Here is an 18,474-nt window from a genome sequence, read left to right as displayed (position 1 = left end):
TATTCACGAACACCACAAAGTGGAAGTCTTTGCTTAGCCGTTTGGTCAGCAAAGTCGTCTGATAGTCACACCAGCTGCACTGATGAGACCTTTTAGGTCGAAACAGTGGCCATCTGTCTGCAGCTTATACACCAAAAAAGGTCTTCAATATATTCATTGGTTATTGGGGTTCTGCAGAGTTTCTAAACTGTCATGTGATCCACAAACTGTCATGTGATCCACAAATCCTAACGAGTTAAGAAACCTTGGTCTATGGCAAGGGGTCGCACAATCCGTGGTCGGAGAGTAACCAGCGAGACGATTTCCGAAATGCCGTAAACCTATTTAGTAACAGTATTTACATTTTCATAACAATCAATGCAATGTAACCGAACTTTGTAGTATCTGAAAAATAGCGTGAATTAAACTATTAAAGTTGCTGTTTTGGTTGAAAGATTACAAAAGGGTCAAATTCCTACTCCCATTAATCCGAAACCCTCGCTGTCAAACTCTGACACAACAAATATAAAGAACTATGATCCTGTAGAAATGGGTGTGTTGATTACGTGTTCAACTGCGATCTGCGTTTCCCTGACTCCTGACTCCTCTTCGTAACTAACCAAACTTGTGTTAGTTTGTTTTATTCACCAAAGACGAAAGATATATGTGCAGAATACAACTGAGCCCCAGAGTAGAATATACAGACGGTGATTCTACGCTAAAGGCGAACCAAAATGTAGAATGGAATCAACCACAGAAACCACAGATTTATAGGCAATTCATATTAACCAGTTATGCGGCTTGTGTGAGAACCGCGATACATAATTACATGTTACGAACGATTCTCCGTTGTCGTTCCGAGAAAATGGGAGTTACACTTCATGGTACGAACTGCTAAGTCATTGCATTACCTCATGGAAAAGTTTCATGCGTATGAAAAACACATTACCTCATAACGTTACACTCCGACGATTGTGGTCATAATTAACTGCCTACGCTACGGTTATACCCGCACTGAGTGTAACAATTGCTTGTTAAATGTGCAGAACATAGTGACAAATTCGCCAATTTATTATTCTATGTCAAGTCAGTAATATAATTCAGAAGACGCTTTTGACGGTTTGACATCTTTAATCCTGAACTCACGTCACTAAGTTATTTAGGTGGACTATTTAGGTAAAGTTATGGGCTACAAGGCTTTTTTTCCAGTCGTTGTGGCTAGTGGTGTTGACAAAAGGTTACTCATTACCTAACCCATAAGTGCTTTCAGTCTGTAGTAGTCTACAAAGTGTGATCAGAAAAAAATTAACCGTTAATATCTGCCATTTGGATATCAGTTTGAATGTATAAAAAGCATAAGCAATGTTGGATAGCTCGTAAGGTGTTACAATGGACATTTTAGTTATATTTTGTGGCCAGTACGTCCATGTACATTTTGTACTATCTACAGAGTGAAGTGTGGACACCAATCCAAGGTGTTTTGTCTCAACAAGGTAAGAGGGGTTGGTGACATTTGTCTGTTTTGTTGTACATAAGGTTTAAAATCAAAAGGGCAGAACATTTTCATTGTGGTTGTGGATGTGTTTTCTTCGTAAAACAATCAGTTGTAATAAATATATAAATATATATATGGCCTAAGGGTGCACAATTTAAATGGTTTTGTTAAATATAAATGTACTATCTTAAATATATTATCCATCAAGAGCCAGAGATTTGTGTAACCTTTTTTAGGTTTGGATTTAAAACCACATAAATCAAAATGAATGACACTGGACGTTCGAAGCGGGTTCGCGGTATGTAACTCACTGGATTCCTGCCTTTAACGCATTAAAGTATAAGCTAGTTCCGGGGCGGTTTCGGCGAACCTGCTTAATAAGTGTAGGTTCTTAATAGGTGTGTGTCCAAAAATTGACAATAAAGTCTAGATAGGTTAGATTTGCATCATGAATTTGAAATGTAGTAGGATATTTAATGCAGTTTTTCAATTTTTTAAGATTTAAATTAAAAAGACGAATTAAGATAAATTTACAAAAGAGACATATTAAGCATTGAAAGATGCAGACAGTAGTGTACACTGTTTCGGATTGACGTTGACCGAAAGATACCACAAAGTGGAGATCTCTGTGCCTGCTAGTTTAAAAGCTAGTCCATAGTGTCACAATCGCCAGCTGCACTGATGAGACTTGATCGTTCGAAACAGTGTGCAATACTTTATGCAGGCTCAACGACAAAATAAGTTTTAGTAACATCAAAAGAATGTGAAAAAAAGTGCTGCGATTAGGACATTTGGAATGAACCACCTAAGAAAAAATGACTGCAAAAGTTTAGGACAAAGTTATTATTTTTAGTGAAATGCTGTAGTGCCTGCTGGTTATGTTTGTATTCATCAGCTTATGTAATGTTCATGTTGCGCTGCCCATAGCAGTGCGGGTAGGGGTGACTCCTGCGCCAGGACAGTGCACCAGGAGAATTACTAAAATAGTCGCAACGCGCAACCCACTTCCGTGAAAACGAACAAAGCCGCTTTATTTTGAAGGAGCTGCGGTTTCTACATAAACATTTGAAGAATTAGCGACCAAAAACAAACACAGAGAAATAAGCAAATTCTGCTTACCGAATTATTATAGCACCACAAATTTCGTGAGGTTTTAGATCAAATATAGGCTAGAATATAAATTTACAATAGGTCAGCAGCACTGGCAGACAATAACACGTCGACAGAACAGGCAGGCAGCAGTGTTTGTGTCTCTCAAGTTATTACCTCTAGCTCTTATACGTTTGATTTTGCTGTGACAATAAGGCCAGTTACAGTTCTTTTGGAAAGTGTTTTATTTTTTGACTGGGGCATATGTGTAAATATCAAAAAATAGAACTCTTATGATAAAATGGATTCAATAATCATTGTGATAGTGTATGTTTGAGGCAACAGTTGAAGAAAAATTACAACAAAATATTATCGGCTCAGGCCCATAGAGCCCCGAAGCTTGTTGATTGTAGGTTGCATATGTCAATAAAACAGTCTGCCGCCTTTAGCCGGCTACCCAAAGGGCTGTGGGAGTTCTGCTGGAAGTGTATTCGCATATGGGATTTAGCTATGCTGTACGGAGGCTTAGGAACATGCGTACATGTCTTGACAGAATATGCAAAAGTGCAATGTTATCACCATCATTACAGGTGGCATGATGTCTAGGCAGAAATGAGCACAAATTAAATGCCATTACTAAAACTACTAACTAAGTTGACAATAATTGCTGTTGTGGTGTTATTGTATCTCATCATATGGAGTTGGATTATTATACCTGCGGGGAAATCAAATGTATATCCATTGAAAAAGGATTATGTGAGAATTCGTTCACTCAATCACCTTGATGGAAAATTTGGATCAAAAGAATGGAAAGAATATTTTCCTGAACTTGAGAGTTTGCTCACAAAAATTGATCAAGGTGTTGTCAAGTGGCCTGCAGACGTCAACACAACAACCGACCCTAATTCGACGATTATTGTCTACCCAAAATCAGCGACCTTCAAAGTTGGAAATGAAATTTCGGGACATATCCATGCACACGATTTTTATGGAGCAAAGAAAAAACATGGCGGTGATCACTTTCGAGGAAGGTACATTTCATTTTTTATCTGTGATGCCTTGACCCACTTGATTTTAATGGAAGTAGAGTGTGACAAAAACATAAAGCCTAGTTTAGAAAGTATTTAAAATATTCGGAGGCTACCGCGTCAGGTGGCTGTTTTAATTCAAGCAAAGCACAAGAGAAAAAAGTATATGAGATATGGCTGCCTCAAGGTAAGCATCGACCATGACAAATGAAATGCCTTTGTTTCGACTTTTTGACGTCTCATCAGGATAGCTTGTGATTATGCACACGGTTTAACCGGACCAAGGCGGTGAATTGTGGATTTCGCAGCAATTAGTGACACTTCTACAGTTGTAACCTAACTATTTGCAAGCCTCCATGTACAAACACTAGCTTGTGTAAACACTAAACACTGTGAAGCTATTAATATAGCTTGTGTGAGCATCTGTTCGCACACCACATAAAAATTAACGTCTTTTAGGTTAATGAAACTCGATGACGCTGGAAAAGTGACATCAGATGGCATAGCAGTGATGATAAAAGACCACAGAAACGGCACATACAGTTGGAACACAATTATACCCTGGCCTGGACGTTGTAAGATAATTATTGAACTGGTTCACTCCAGCGAGGCTGTTGTAGAATTAATTGCAATGCGCGCAACGTTAGAAAATATACAAAGGGGATTCGAAGGTATTCTTTCAAGCAAGTGTACTGTAAATTGTGACGTCACAGTAAGGTAAGTTAGTTTTGGGGATCAGAGATTCTAAAATTTGTGAGGCCGCTTAGATCTTAAACATAATTTTATGTCGACGGACCCCAAAAAATATAGACCAAAGAGACAGTTTGCTCTCTTTTTATGACGAATTCGCTGAAACATAATTTTATTTGTTGTATTAACGTTGCAACAGCTGAATTACCACGCAGTTAGATATAGAAAAAAAATTAGTAAAAGTATTAAAAATTGGAGTAAGGCTTCCAGCAACCATTTGGGAACCTATGTAAGAACAATGCAAACAAATATAGATGTTTAACAAATTAATACCTAAAGTGCATTTTTCTAAAGGCACCAATCTTCAGTTTGTAATTATTCAAGACCTGAGCATGGAATTACCTGGATGTGCGACCGACCATCTGGCTCGAACGAAACCTGTCCGGAGGTCATTCCGATGTACAGAATCACAAATAAAGTCGCAGCTATGTTGGGATCCCAACCTCTATTCAAAACAGGTACAAATTGGCAAGTGGAATTAAAGAACTCCGGAAACGTGTTCGTAGCGAATGGGGACCTCAAAGACATGCCTGCGGGGTTAGAAAAATGCCATTTAACCACTGGAGTAGAACGTTTCGAATATGGAAGAGCCAATCGCCCAAGCGGTTATTATCACAATGGAAAATGGAACTCATTGCTGTGTAAAAACGAACACAAAAATATTCTAATGGCAAAAAAATGTTTGCGGCAGAAATCTATTTATTTTATTGGAGATTCAACTATGAGACAATGGTATTCCAGCGACATTTTAAAGGTTCTGGATGCTATTTCTTTAACTTCAGGTTTGGAAAACCGTTATTGGTCGATAGGTAGAGATGCTTACAATTCAAAATTGGGCATCGCCATCCATTATCGATCACATGGAAATCCTATTCACAATCCCGGACCTCCCGAAAGCAGGCCAGACATTGTTGATACGCTACAAACTATTAATCATAACCATAGCAACATAATAGTGTTTAATATAGGCGCTCACTTTATGCCATACGACCCGTCGGTTATAATGCAGCGCGCAGCGGGAGTAAAAAATGCGATTATCACATTCCATAAACGTCATCCAAATGATCAAATACTACTTCGCGGAGGAATACGTTTTACAGGAACCGCCGCTGGTCCGTTAAGTGAGTGGTTATATTTCAGAACAGATCGCATTCTTCGCCGCTATTTCTTCGACCTATCTTATGTCGGATATATCGATACGTGGGAAATGACTACTGTTGTACCTCAAAAGTCTGTCCATGCTGGCAAAGATAAAATTCACGATTTCATTGCGCTGTTTCTGTCTTACATTTGTTAACATGTGACAAACAAATATTTGTCCGACTAAAAAAAAGTGTATAATTTTCCATATCACACGACAGTAAACGTGCTATTTGTGCCTGGCAATATTTTATTTGTAATGACTGTTTAGTCTGTTTTAAACTTGTGATGATAAGCCTTATTAACCGAGTAAACAATTTTGATTGTGTATGGCGACTGACGTTTTTGTGCATGCTTTTAGAAACTACTCTAACATTCCATGTTCTGGTAAGAATATAGCAGCCTTATAGACTGTAGTTTTTGCTTTTTTATGATCGTTTGTATATTTTTACCATCCAATTTGGCCATTTGTTTACATAATAATGTGTGCTTCTGAAGTGATTTGACAATTAAATTAAACAAGAAAATTCTAGGGTTTAGTCCTATTCTGCCAAAACAAACGCTTATTTTTTCGAAATAATTTATCATTGTTTATTGGACGTTTTATTTTGTCCACGGTATTGAGTATTTGTATGTTAATTTTGTGGGCCTAAATTTAACTGGAAACTCTACACGTTTTCACTTTGTTTCCATTCTTACTATTCTTTTTGATGAATAATTTGTGCTGGCAGATTAATTTGTGGCGTTTTTGATGGGAAAAAAGCAAATTCAGTTCAATAAATTTATATTTAGCAAATAAGAATTGACTGCCTGTGTATTTCGCTACGTAAGCTTCGCAGTGGACGAGTTTGTAAATGTAAACGAGTGAATGGTGTAGATTTTGTTCTAGGGGTGCTTTTATTTTACAGCCATGTACATTCGTATATCCGAACATATGTTGGTAATTTACAGCAATAATTGTAAAATGTTTCGGCTTTCAAAAAGAGAAAGAATTTTGAGAATTACGATGGGAGGAATTTAGAAGGTAGTTTTGTTATATGGTGCAGGGTTTGGATCAACGATAACAACACGAAGGAAGCAATAGGACGAAAACGCGAAACAATGTAAAATACCTTGCGATCGGAGGTCAATATCATGGTAAGAAAAAGTACATTTACAAGTATTTTGTACAGCGCAGTTTACGTACAAACGTTAAGAACATATAGCTTAGAACAAAGTTATTCCACTGCAGATAAAAAAAAGCTACTGCATATACAATATTACTAGCCAGCAGAGATCAAGTGCTTGTGTCTTGTATTGACACACGATGTTTCAAAATAAATCGTCTTTCAGTTTATTGGAAATCGGTGTTCATGATGAAATCAAAGCTCTCATGGCAAGGAGAATTTGGTGAAAAGGTGGATGCAACTGAAACTGTTAAGAAATCGTTATTATGAATGAAAAATTATATATATACTCTTTTCCTGTGCACAATTTAATGATAAATATCAAAATTAATCATTCGAAGAAAAGGTAAGTTACTGCGCATTAATAAACGTGTTGTATAAAATGGAATAAGCACCAATAAAACCATAAGGTTTACCAAGTGACGCTCAAAGTGGTGAGAAAAAGAGGAAAAAATGATGTGGTTAACAGACTCACAAGTGCAAAAACTAGATATCTATGTTTTTCAACAGATGCAAAGGCTTACGTGGTGAAAATGTCTCATCTGGCCAAGGTGAATGATCTGGGCTCATTTGGTCCATAACCAATACTATTTGTGTTCCCGTATATGGTGAAAACGGCTTTGAACTTTGTTTTTTAGATTCTGCATCAATAGAAATGCATATATGCATCATTAACAGATGTAAAATAGTACATGTCAAGTGATATATGACATAAAGAGCGCATATTTGACGATACCTTGTTACGTCCAAAAATAGAGTCTGGTCTAATGTGCGCATGGCACGCCAGCTTAGGTTACTTTTGAAACACGCATGGGCATGGTAAGCTATATAGGGACTGGTACAATAATGGTTGCTCTATGTAAAATACATTTTGGAACCACAAGTTGGAATGATTCGTTCTGTACATTCGGGTTGCTAAGCAACTTCATATATAGTTATATGTTACTTGATTGCAGTAGGGTAATTGCAAGCTGTAATTGGGTCCTTCAAAAGGGCCTTGTGGGATATATGCAAGTAACATTTGTATTGGACTCACTTTGTTCATTTGTGTAGTATGACCCGAAAACGAAGTCTTTCGGCTTGTTAGGATAAAGGTAGTGTAGAGAGTGAAAGTGTTTCACCATGTCGGGTAAGCTTACTTGCTGAAACTTTCTCAAGGTCGCCGGTTTCAAGTGTTCCACTAAAATTTCAAAGCATTGACAGTCAGGTGCGATGACAACAGTGAATTTTATTTTATATTAAAAAAAAATTATTCAGATATAAATCTGTAATAGGATGTAGCATTTTTTGAGTATCTTGGCCAATTTGCTTTCTTATGCTTGTTTATGTAGGTGTTATTCCAAAATTACATTTCTATGTCCTATACCATTTTTACTATGATAGTAAAATACCGTTACCGTATGAACGAGATGTGTGGGCGATCGAAAGTCCCCCCAGGACTGTGTCACTGAAACGAAACATAAAGGTTCCAGGAGAGCACTGAAGCAACATTTTCTGACAGGATGCCTTTCCGATAAAACCGTGGATGAGTCTAAAAATTGGTAAAAATCAGTTCCCAATTATGTGGTTTTATTACAATTCGGGCACTACCAATACTCTACAACTTATCTATGAATTTTGGAACAGAAAATGTTCATTATTTTGAAAGGAACTTGCACATACATCCCAGAAACTTGAGCTGTTAATTAAGAATTATTCCCGCATGTGCTTTACACCAGGGTTTCTCAAATTTTTTAAGGTCACGACACACTTGGATACTCTAATTTGTTTGCGGCACTCCAAACTTTTAAGTCAGTTCAGCATTTAACACGATGTATGGCCATAGTTAGGTGAAGAAATGGATTGGATTCGGGTCTTAATGTCTGCGCTTGCAAGCGCTTGTACTTTTTGTTCTTATGATTTGCAATTTTACAGTACATATGACCAAACTTGTACATGAAGTATGGCTAGTTGGTGAAAATTTTGCGGCACACCAGAGCCCGTTTCACTGCACACAGTTAAAGAAACCCTGTTGCTTTAAACGCACAAAACGAACCATTTTCAAACAAAACCGGCTTTTTCCTTATACTATAGGTTGTAACAACGCCATTCATCTATAAGTCTCGGTTACAAATGCGCAAACAATTTCTCCCTTGCCAAATATAGTTAGTATCCATCATGCATTTTACCCAAGATTCCAATATTTGTTTATATGAACGCTGGACACGAGTTGCATGGCGCTGAAGAACCATTTCCAGAAAGTAAAGGTATTTCCTGGTAGGTTTTCGTGGTTGAATTCTTTCCACGACACCATAGTATCTGATGGGACCTCTTCGTGACCTTGAATATGCAAAATCAGGATAACGTCAATGCAACATGTGCATGCATGTGTTTTTTTATCACAAAATAGGCCATATTATAATCCCATATTTAAAAAATCAACCAACAATGAATGATTTCATTCCCACCTAGAAGTTTTTGAGTCAGGTACTTTCTCGCATTCTTGTTAAGACCTTCACTATTTATTCCACCAGAATCACTTTCACATCCTTTTTTCCACAACCAGTGCAAACTGTCAATGATCCAACTCCACTGGACTTGGTTCGGAGTTTCGAAAGGTCGACGGAACTGAAAGTGCACAAGGAACAGCTTACAGAGGGGAATAACAGTATTCCTTTTCCGATGAAAACAATAGCGAATTAGATTCGGGATAACAAAATTAAAAACCTGATAGCCATTGCTGTGATTATAAGCAAGTGCAATCTACAAACGTTTGTAAATGTGCAAACGCAAATTTTTAGTCTGTACAAAGTTAAATTCCCAGTGCTGAGTTTCAAAACCTATAAATGTAACATTCCGCAAAAGTCTTAACTCACCACGTATACCAAGACACATTACGGAATATAACAAGCAGATCAACAATGCAAAACATTAAGTCCATCTATTTTTACTAGCTTACTCACAACATCTGAGAATGCGTTATCCCAGAAGATCGTGGCTTGCGCGTCTGCCTCCTGTTTCCCGTGAGATATCACGACAATCGGAAGGGACATTGCCTGCGATGCAAAAACTGTGTCATACGAGTATATTTTTACCAAAAAAACTTTACGGACGCTGCAGTTTGAACAAGATAGAGTATAAATTCCCTGGGAAATGGACATCAAGGCAATTCTTAGCAGGAAAAACAAAATATCATTTTTGAAAACGTCTTGCGCAAACGGCATACCGGACAAGGCGCTACACCCGTGCATAAATACGCAACGACGAAAACATGATCAGGATTACCAAGATTCAAATCGCGGTGTTTAAAGAAAATACATTTGTCGATGTTGTCGTATTGTTCACTTGCTTTTCATCGGTAACACAGCGTTCTTTGGCACATAATTAACAGCACACTAACCTGGGCAGTAACTTCGTATTCTTTGTTATTCGCCAATCGAAGGTGGATCTGGGAACGGAAAACCATGCAGTATTTTTCTTCTGTAACTGTGTCGGCTTTGCCCTTGTCACCTCTGATTTTCATCTTCAATGTCTTTTGAATGAAAACAAATCACGTTTAAACAAAAATTTTAGACGTATTTGGCTGCTTGAGTTTGGAAACACGTCAAGGTAAATAAATTATGCAAGTAGGGCTGTTGATTTTCTTCTCACCATGTTAGTCATCAGAACTCTAAGTTGTTTGAGCTGATCGTTGTAATCCGAGTTCTTCGAATTGTTCAATATCTCGCCGGACGTTATTCTGCACAACATTTAGATTACAACAATAACGGCTTTGCTTACAACATCTGGCATTTTGGGAAGAACCTTGTCATTAGTAGTGCAAAGCCGTTTATAAACATATGCATAGAAACTAAGCATGGTTATACGTCCACATACAAACTAGTTTATAAATTTTGCTGCTGTCGATTTAAAACAATATGGTTATGTCCAAATGTCAATAGTAAAATGCTAAGCAAAGTCGCAATAAATGCTAGCCGATTGGCAAGGCCAATATTTTCTCAAAAAAATCAGTTTCTTACCTTACGATCTTGCTCTTACTCTTACAGCCCATATGCGGAGGCAGGTTTTAGAGTTCATTACGTACGTAATATATGACTTACATTTGTGTGTTGGTTCCATTTTCGAGAACGTTGTTGGCCATGTCACTCATAACCAACGCTACTTTGGTGTTAAAATAAAACTGCAAAAAAATGTACTTTTCGACACGCTGTTCTACACTTTCCATAAATGCGGGATTTTTACCTGATGAATGTTTAAACCATCTGACACTAGGTGGCGTAGGTGACAAACAAACTTTTTGTCCTTCATCAGAACTTGAGGGGGTTGCTTTTCAACGACCAAACCCCTGTTAAAATACAAAAAAAAATGTAACAGAAATGTGCTATCGTCCTATTTTCTCAGATTTGTAAATATTTTGAGGTACAAGGTCTTCGAAAATAGGCCTATAGTTAATCTTTTTTAAAAAAAATTAAAGCAACATTGTATAAACTCATGTTAAAATTAATGTCGACACAATTTAGCTATCAGATCAAAAGAAAACACACTTACAGGACAACTAACTCTTTGACGAGGTTTTCGTAACCAATCCTCAACCCTTCCAGAATCTCCTGGCATGCAACCGCATCATCTGTGTCCACTTCCAAATGCGCAAGATCAGCAATTTGCTCCAAACACAAATTCATCAAACCGGCGGTTGGTTTGCAGCTGTAAAAAGTCGTTATAATGTTCAGTATGCTGAGAATATGACCAGCATAGGTTGTTACATTACGAATGTCACAGGCTTATGACTTATCAAGTTATCAGATGTGACTTTGCTCTTACAAGATCTATTCCTTAATCTAACAATTTAAATGAGAGCTGGGGCCATGAGCATATTTCGACTGTAGGAATTCTGACGTTGTCACTCTGTTCGAGAAAGTATGTCTACATATTCTGCAATGCAGCCAGAAATTGTATCAAGGACAAAACACTGTTTCTCATTCGGAGTAAAATTTATATTTTGTTGTGTTACTTTTACCAGTATTGCAGCTGGTCAATGTCGTAGCTTTCCACATATTTTCCGTTGCACGCATAAGCCTGAGCTCGCCGCCACTCTTTGATTTCGCGATCGATTTTGGAAAGAAGACTTTTTATCCGAGGAAACACGCTGTCACGGTGGTATTTTATCAGATTCTGGGATAAAACAGTGATTTGCAAATATATGTTTTATGTCCTTCTGAACACATCACACACGCTAATCAGGTATATTATAGTTCTAAAATACACCAAAAAGCATTTCGATTTTGGTCGTCAGCCTATTGATGTAGCAGGGTTCTGAGCGACACAAAATATATTTTTGCAAGCCTTAAAACATCATAACTTTCCACAACTTCACAAGCCATAAAAAAATAACAATTTGTAAATAGACGAGTAGTTCCTTTTTTATTTATAAGGTTTTCAAACGCTTTCGATGTATAATGTCAATCTACATCAGTTAGAAGTTAACGATTCGTACGAAGTTACAAAAATTACTTCACTTTACTGCTATGCGATGTATTTACCCGTCGTTGCATCATGAGATTGACGATGCTTTGTCCAATGCGAACGTCGCCGTGTACATTCCAATTATCGAGTATGTCCACTACACACAGGAAAATGTTACTTTTTTTCTACTTCTAAACGAGCAAAGCGACACGTGTTTCGGTTACAATGTGCTTTTCACATAACAATTGATACGATAACGTGGACTGTGAACATTAGTAAACTATAAGAAAGTGAATTATTATCCAACTTACTGGAGCCCGAGCATATACAAAGTTGATGGTAATCAGCCGCGAGTTGTCCGATGTTCTCTGATATTCTTTGCGTTTGCGTCTGCAATTCCGATATGTCCTGCGAGTGTGCAATAATCAATACTTGTTATATAGGTAGCACAATTCAACCACGAACTATATGTATTGTGTTGTGTTTTATTGGAGACGTTTGAAACATTGCAGACACTGAGTGGAAGTTCAGGTGCCAGAGTGTTAGAGTCATTTTCAACCACTTACGCTCAAAAGTTCCTGATATCGTTGTTGCACATCTGAGTTCTCGTAGCTGGGCTGTCGACTCATGGAGCCATTTTGTAGAGAATGTGCCGAGTTCTAATATGTGGTCACACAATTCAAAATAGATTTTTTAAGAAATATATTGAAATTTCAGTACAGGTTTGATCAATACTAAAATCCACAGCATCATTACCATATATAAAAGTTTTACAAAAACTTAACTGATTTGATATATATTTTGGAAAACTACGTACTATATCTAAACTTTGATTTTGACGCATAAATATTAGCCGCAGTGCCACAAACCACAGAGATGGACGTACCTTGGCGAACGTGATGATATCATGTTCCTTCTTTAACATATTCTGGTAAATTATCACGAGGTCAATCGCCTCAAGCTGGTTCATCTGAACGCAAGTAATAAGATTTAGTTCTATGTAGCTTTACTTTAAAAAAATATGCCCATAACAATGCTTGTTACGAAACCGCGTTTAATAACTTTGAGAATCAATCAGTGAAGTAAAAGCAGGTAAAAAAAATATGCAAATATATGAGCTCTTGACCTTGAACTGGAGATATCGGGCCACTGCTCTACAGTCTGAGATACGCACTGTTTCATGTTAAGTCAAGGAAATTTCCTTTTCACCTTTTAATTCGTGGAAGAATAACTTTCATTTACGTATATATGTTGTTCAAAACATTTTTAATGTGTACAACACATTGGAAATGTTTCCCGAGTAAAAAAAAAACTTAGATAGGATTAACTTGACATTTGCTTTACGGAAACTAGTTTTTATTGCAGTGCAATAGCGCACACCTGGTTTGGGGGGAAACAAAGGTTGTGATGATTTTGAAAATGATCATATACAACAAATAGTTTCGGACTTTCCATATACCAGATAACAGTTTTATAGCTTCAAATATGAGTACACGAAGCACAAATTATGACGTAATCCTGGCGTTTTTTTGAACCCAGTCGGAACCAGATTCGAGTAGAAAACTTGACGTTCGGAATTATGTGCATGGTGACACATTCGCGAGATCTAGCATATTCAACAAGAAAGTAATGGAGGGCATAGGGAACTTCTTAATGGGTCAAAAAATTGCCTTTTGTAAAAGTACAGTCTGTTCGAGCTGCATACAGGTGTACACACGGTTTCGACCTGTATGGTCTCAGCAGTGCAGCTACTTTGTGGTACTTTTCGGTCAATTGTCGATATGTTGGGTACCTTACAGGTCGAAACGGTATATACCCCTGTCTGCAGCTCCCATTGACTCTTATGGCTCTTTTTGCGCATATAGAGTCTGTTTATTTTCTAAGGAACTGAACTTCTGGCACAAATATACGTAGATTTTCCCGAATTATTTCTCGTTGCAGCAAAGAGGCCGCAAACGCGAGTTGTTTACGACCAACCTTCGTTGCGTGTGCACCAATTGTTGGCTCGAATTTCATCATGGCAAGAAAATGTTGCGCAACGAAAACAAACTCAAGTCAAGGTCAACAAACCCAGCTAGCGAAGTTGAGCGCGACGGTTCTGTGAACTTGTAGTAACTTTATGCCAAACTCGGTCGTTTTTTGCATGGTTCAGGACTTTTCGAACTGTTTTGCTCACGCGCGTGGTTTGCTTACGTCAAGGCAATGTGGTCACTTGACATCGTAAACAACTTCAAGTCTTCGGTCAGGTGATTTATATAGATTAGCTTAAATTGTATTTCCTGTTACAGATGCAATAATTATACTCCTTGTCATTTTTTCGATAAAATGTCTTACGGCACCGAAAAAAAAGGTTTTATTACAGAAGCTTAATAAAATATTTAATCAAAACATATGTTACCAATAAGTAATTTTGACCACAAAATTACATAGGATTTCAACTAATTTACACATACCTGCAACTGTGTATAAAATTGTTGTAATTTGATTTGATCGTCAGCATGCAGAGAAAAATTCTCATCCTGTAAAGATTTTCTTGCCAGGTCCTGAAGGCTGTCCTTGATTGCCATTGCTTTCATCAGGCTCTCTTGACTGACAGGTTCTTCAGTATTGATCAGATGCCTAAACAGTTTAATTAGACGGAAACTTGGCAATAACTAAAGAACTGAATTGAACGAAATAAGTTGTTGAAAAGAATCCAAGGAGAAATAATATTCAACCACCATATTTATAATATTTTTCCAACAAACGTACCAGCATTTGCATTCAATTTCATCCGGAAAAAGTGCTCTGATTTTTTGTTCCGGAGAACAATCAGAAAGATGATGCTCAAGCAAATTGTTTATTTCTGGAATGTTCTTCCTAGAAATGTTTTCAATTTCTTTCCACTGACCCACATAGGGACCATTTTCTACAAAAGATATTTTGCAAATTGTCACATGACCTGCACTAAGTTGCACTAAGTTGCAAATTGTCAAAAAATGTATACCGCAATCAATGTCAGTAGTAATTTTGTCGTTCGTGTCATTCTCAAGTAGTTCCAGAAGTGTTTTCATATCATCGTCCATCACAGGATACTTAGTGTATTGAAACCAGCTTACAGAAAATGGATTAACTGCAGCTTTAACCCATGATAAAAGAAATATACTTGATTAAATGTTCATGGTCAAATTCATGTCGTTTGTTGTATGAGACGGGAAACAAGACAGCGTTTCCATATTTTAACACAGTCGGATTTTTGAGTGTCTACGACGTAGCACAGCAAATATATTGCTAATGAGCATTGTTCTGCGTCAGGATGTGAGAAATTAATTTTGAGGTTCTCCCATTCGGAAATCCACTGGCGCAACTTTTGAAGATGATAGCGTCACGAACATATCATGCCCCTAAAGTTTTTACCGGTTGCGCTATAACCTACTTTTCATTTTGTGTGTTTAACTTATTGTTACGTAATGACTTACGCCATAAACTTCACATGGGTATATTCAACTGAACATGAACTTTATGCTTACAAGTAATGGCAGCTGTGTTTTGATTTTGCTAGGGTTTGCTTTTGTCGTAAGGGTGTTTTGCCAATGCCTGCAATAGCAAGATCACTCGGGGCTTCAATAATGCGTTTCATTTTATATTACACGTGACGTGAGTTCGTCCTGTATTCACTTACTTAGTTTGCCAAAGAAAATATTCGAATTCCCTTTACCTAACGTTAGTAATTTTATAAAAGCCGTCGTTATTACAACTAATATTCTATCACAAATAAGGACTTTGTCCAACTATATTACATATTCATCTGTCTCTCGTTTAATTATTCAGAGCATTATAATTTTTCAGATATCTGCACGAAGAGAAAAAGTCGATCGTGCCTTTGAATACAACACACAGCAATAATCTGCTGGCCCTGGTAATACCGACAAGACTAAAGCAAACGAAAAAACACTCACAAAATACAACTGTCATTACTAACATAAATGGTACATGTTCGCAGGAACAGATAAAAAGCGATCTTGTTTTATTAAACCTAAATCCGCAGAGTTTGCCAAACGGACGTCTCGAATAAGATATATTTGTCAGGGCAGTAACTCGGGAAACACAACTTCTCAAATGCTTTGGAATGTACCAAAAGGCGTACTAAATTTACCGATTCGCATCAGCTGAACAGTTACTCGAGAACTGCGCTGCGTGGCAGCGCACAAGCTAGCTAAATGACAGACTGCATGCATCGGTGGTTAGTTACGCAAGTTTCTTAGAACTCGAGCAGCTTCACTTTTTGCTGACACGAAAAAAAACATCTTACTTAACTGATTACGTAATAAACAATTCAACGAAACATCTTGTTTTGGCTGTGATTTTGGCATTGAAACTTATTGCCGAATTTGCAAACAACAGGCCTCGCCGTGAAGAGGTAGATCCTCCATCTATACCTCAATGTAGATAGAATTTTTGTCGAAATCCCCGTGAAAATCAAAAACTTTCTCTTAACTTTGAACTAAAACCCGCATCACGCTTGCACAAGCCATTGTTTCCCAACACGGAGCATTGTTAGGGACACTTGGCGTTGTTACCAAACATGTTGCATTGTTACGAAACAAGTGCCATATTTCGTCGGACAAAATGGCTTTTTTTAGTGGCGACGATGCTCAGGGTTGCCAGATTGGCGCTTTCGGCGCCAAATTCCCAGAATTTGGCTTTTTTCTATTTTGTCTGGCGCCCAAAATTTGGTTTGGCTTATTTGGCCCTTTTCTGGCGTTTTTCCTGTTAGCTTTGCGTTCGGAAGTTGCCCGGGCTCGTTCGTGACGAAACAGGTTCGCGGTATGCTTCTTTTCGGTAAAAACGTCACGCATCACAGCCCAAGCTAGTACAGAAGCGTTGCAAACTGTATGCCTGGGTAGCGTAAACCACTTCTATGACTTTTTCGTAAACTTGACTACTTCTTTAGTGACGTCATAATTTGAGTTTTGAAAGACTGTTTGTTAAAAGTTTGCGTAGCACTGGCACTGCTATGCACATAGAAAGACGGATATAATCCAAGAGCATAAATAAACAAAGAAGAGATTATATGTTGCTCTACCACATGAATGTAATTTGCCTGTAAATACAATTGAACATATGTTCGGGAAGCAGAAAATTAAACAATACAGTATTTAAATGATTGGCTCTTTTCTGTTTCACTCAAAACTAGTTTTGGCGCTTTTTGGCGTTTTTTGTCGTGTTGTTTGGCTCTAAACAAAAAAAATATTCTGGCAACCCTGACGATGCTGCCGTGCATGCTGCAATGGCAATGGCAAGCGGTTTCTCTTTGCGTACAGTTAATCAGTTTAATTGTTAAACACGCTGCCAACACATGTTGAAAAAAACTGTTAAGCACGCAAATGTGCGAGGCCACCGCATGCAACACAGTTTTAATTTGTATGTTTTCTTGATAACGTAAGTTAAGCCTCTGTTTCAAAGTCGTGGTAATAAAACTACGCAAACACCACCGCAAAAAATCGCATCGAGTGTTCCATAGCGTTACACAATTGCACAAGCCAGGAAGCCACCGTTTATGTAACGATTCGTGCCAACACGGGCGTTCGTAATGTGCAAATATCACAAACATCTTTTTGCCGAGTAGTGCATAAGTTCGATCTCAAAATTTGACCAGAACCTATATATACCTATGTCTATACAACGTTATTTCTGTTTTAAATTCAAACTTTATCCCATTTGAAATTTCATATCTGCATGTCATCTTCTTTGCAAATTGGTCAATATTACTGTTTACGGTCTTTGTACCTTGTTACAGTGCTTCGTTGTATAGAATGGTAGGCTACTTCACGCATAGCCTATAGCGACGGTTTCAAGATGATCTTAATGCAAGTCTTCCACTAGCAACTGGTATCTCAATCTACAGGTACTCATCCCATAACGAGAACGGGACAGTGGACCCCTGTCATAATTCTCATTTTAGCAATCTAATTTTGCAGCAATTTTACCAGCAAGTTGGTTTTCGTCGCTGACTGTCTTTTCTTACCGCCGAAGTTCGACCCTATCATCCAGTCTCTGTTTATTCTCTTCTATGACCCGACAATTTTGCACAAAATTCAAAAAGTGTTCTTTTACCCCCTCTGTCCAACCCTTTCTCCACGTACATGACCTTAACTGGATGTTCAGTAATGGTGTGAGGCTGCTTGTTACATCGAAGAGCGCAATTGTTAAAACAAGAACTTTGCTTGGGCTCGTAATGACTGTTCTATTTTAAACACAAACTTGTTGGTATTGTTCTGTGTTCTGCATTGGTAAGGCTTGTAAACGAAGCAAAAAATAATGCAGTAATGTAAACCGGATTTTGCAAAACTCCCAGGAAATACTTTTGAAGTTTTCTACCCGTTTCCAACACACAAATTTTGTG

At 37.7% G+C, this 18,474-nt stretch overlaps 2 protein-coding genes across 2 annotated transcripts; one reads left to right on the top strand and one right to left on the bottom strand.

Annotated features, from left to right (window-relative positions):
- Nucleotides 1-3,236: 3,236 nt before the first annotated feature.
- LOC145889322 (NXPE family member 3-like) lies at nt 3,237-6,125 on the top strand. The gene is made up of 3 exons (XM_082980259.1): nt 3,237-3,594; nt 4,051-4,308; nt 4,636-6,125. The coding sequence occupies exons 2-3, from the start codon at nt 4,055-4,057 to the stop codon at nt 5,636-5,638; spliced, it is 1,257 nt and encodes a 418-aa protein (XP_082836385.1). The 5' UTR covers nt 3,237-3,594; nt 4,051-4,054; the 3' UTR covers nt 5,639-6,125.
- A 240-nt stretch (nt 6,126-6,365) lies between these two features.
- On the bottom strand, nt 6,366-15,230 carry LOC145888568 (signal transducer and activator of transcription 5B-like). Its single transcript, XM_082979340.1, has 20 exons — nt 15,076-15,230; nt 14,841-14,997; nt 14,543-14,708; nt 12,976-13,059; nt 12,656-12,748; nt 12,401-12,497; nt 12,167-12,246; nt 11,644-11,798; nt 11,175-11,330; nt 10,869-10,971; nt 10,727-10,806; nt 10,278-10,365; nt 10,027-10,158; nt 9,590-9,682; nt 9,095-9,254; nt 8,816-8,966; nt 8,045-8,178; nt 7,684-7,827; nt 7,172-7,288; nt 6,366-6,894 (listed from the first exon to the last, which is right to left on the bottom strand). Exons 1-20 carry the CDS (start codon nt 15,152-15,154, stop codon nt 6,815-6,817), a joined length of 2,349 nt encoding a protein of 782 aa, XP_082835466.1. The 5' UTR covers nt 15,155-15,230; the 3' UTR covers nt 6,366-6,814.
- Between the last annotated feature and the right edge of the window lie 3,244 nt (nt 15,231-18,474).

This window comes from Ascidia mentula, chromosome 2, assembly GCF_947561715.1.
Source record: "Ascidia mentula chromosome 2, kaAscMent1.1, whole genome shotgun sequence".
In the NCBI taxonomy this organism is placed as follows: domain Eukaryota; kingdom Metazoa; phylum Chordata; class Ascidiacea; order Phlebobranchia; family Ascidiidae; genus Ascidia; species Ascidia mentula.
This window is presented reverse-complemented; position numbering and strand designations above follow the sequence as displayed.

Coding starts and splice junctions, on each gene's coding strand:
- LOC145889322 (XM_082980259.1), top strand. CDS start 4,055: ATGAAACTCGATGACGCTGGAAAAGTGACATCAGATGGCATAGCAGTG. Junction 4,309..4,635: donor AATTGTGACGTCACAGTAAG/GTAAGTTAGTTT, acceptor ATTTTTCTAAAG/GCACCAATCTTCAGTTTGTA.
- LOC145888568 (XM_082979340.1), bottom strand. CDS start 15,154: ATGGACGATGATATGAAAACACTTCTGGAACTACTTGAGAATGACACG. Junction 9,255..9,589: donor ATAACGCATTCTCAGATGTT/GTGAGTAAGCTA, acceptor GTGCACTTTCAG/TTCCGTCGACCTTTCGAAAC. Junction 8,179..8,815: donor AACAAATATTGGAATCTTGG/GTAAAATGCATG, acceptor ACCAATTTTTAG/ACTCATCCACGGTTTTATCG.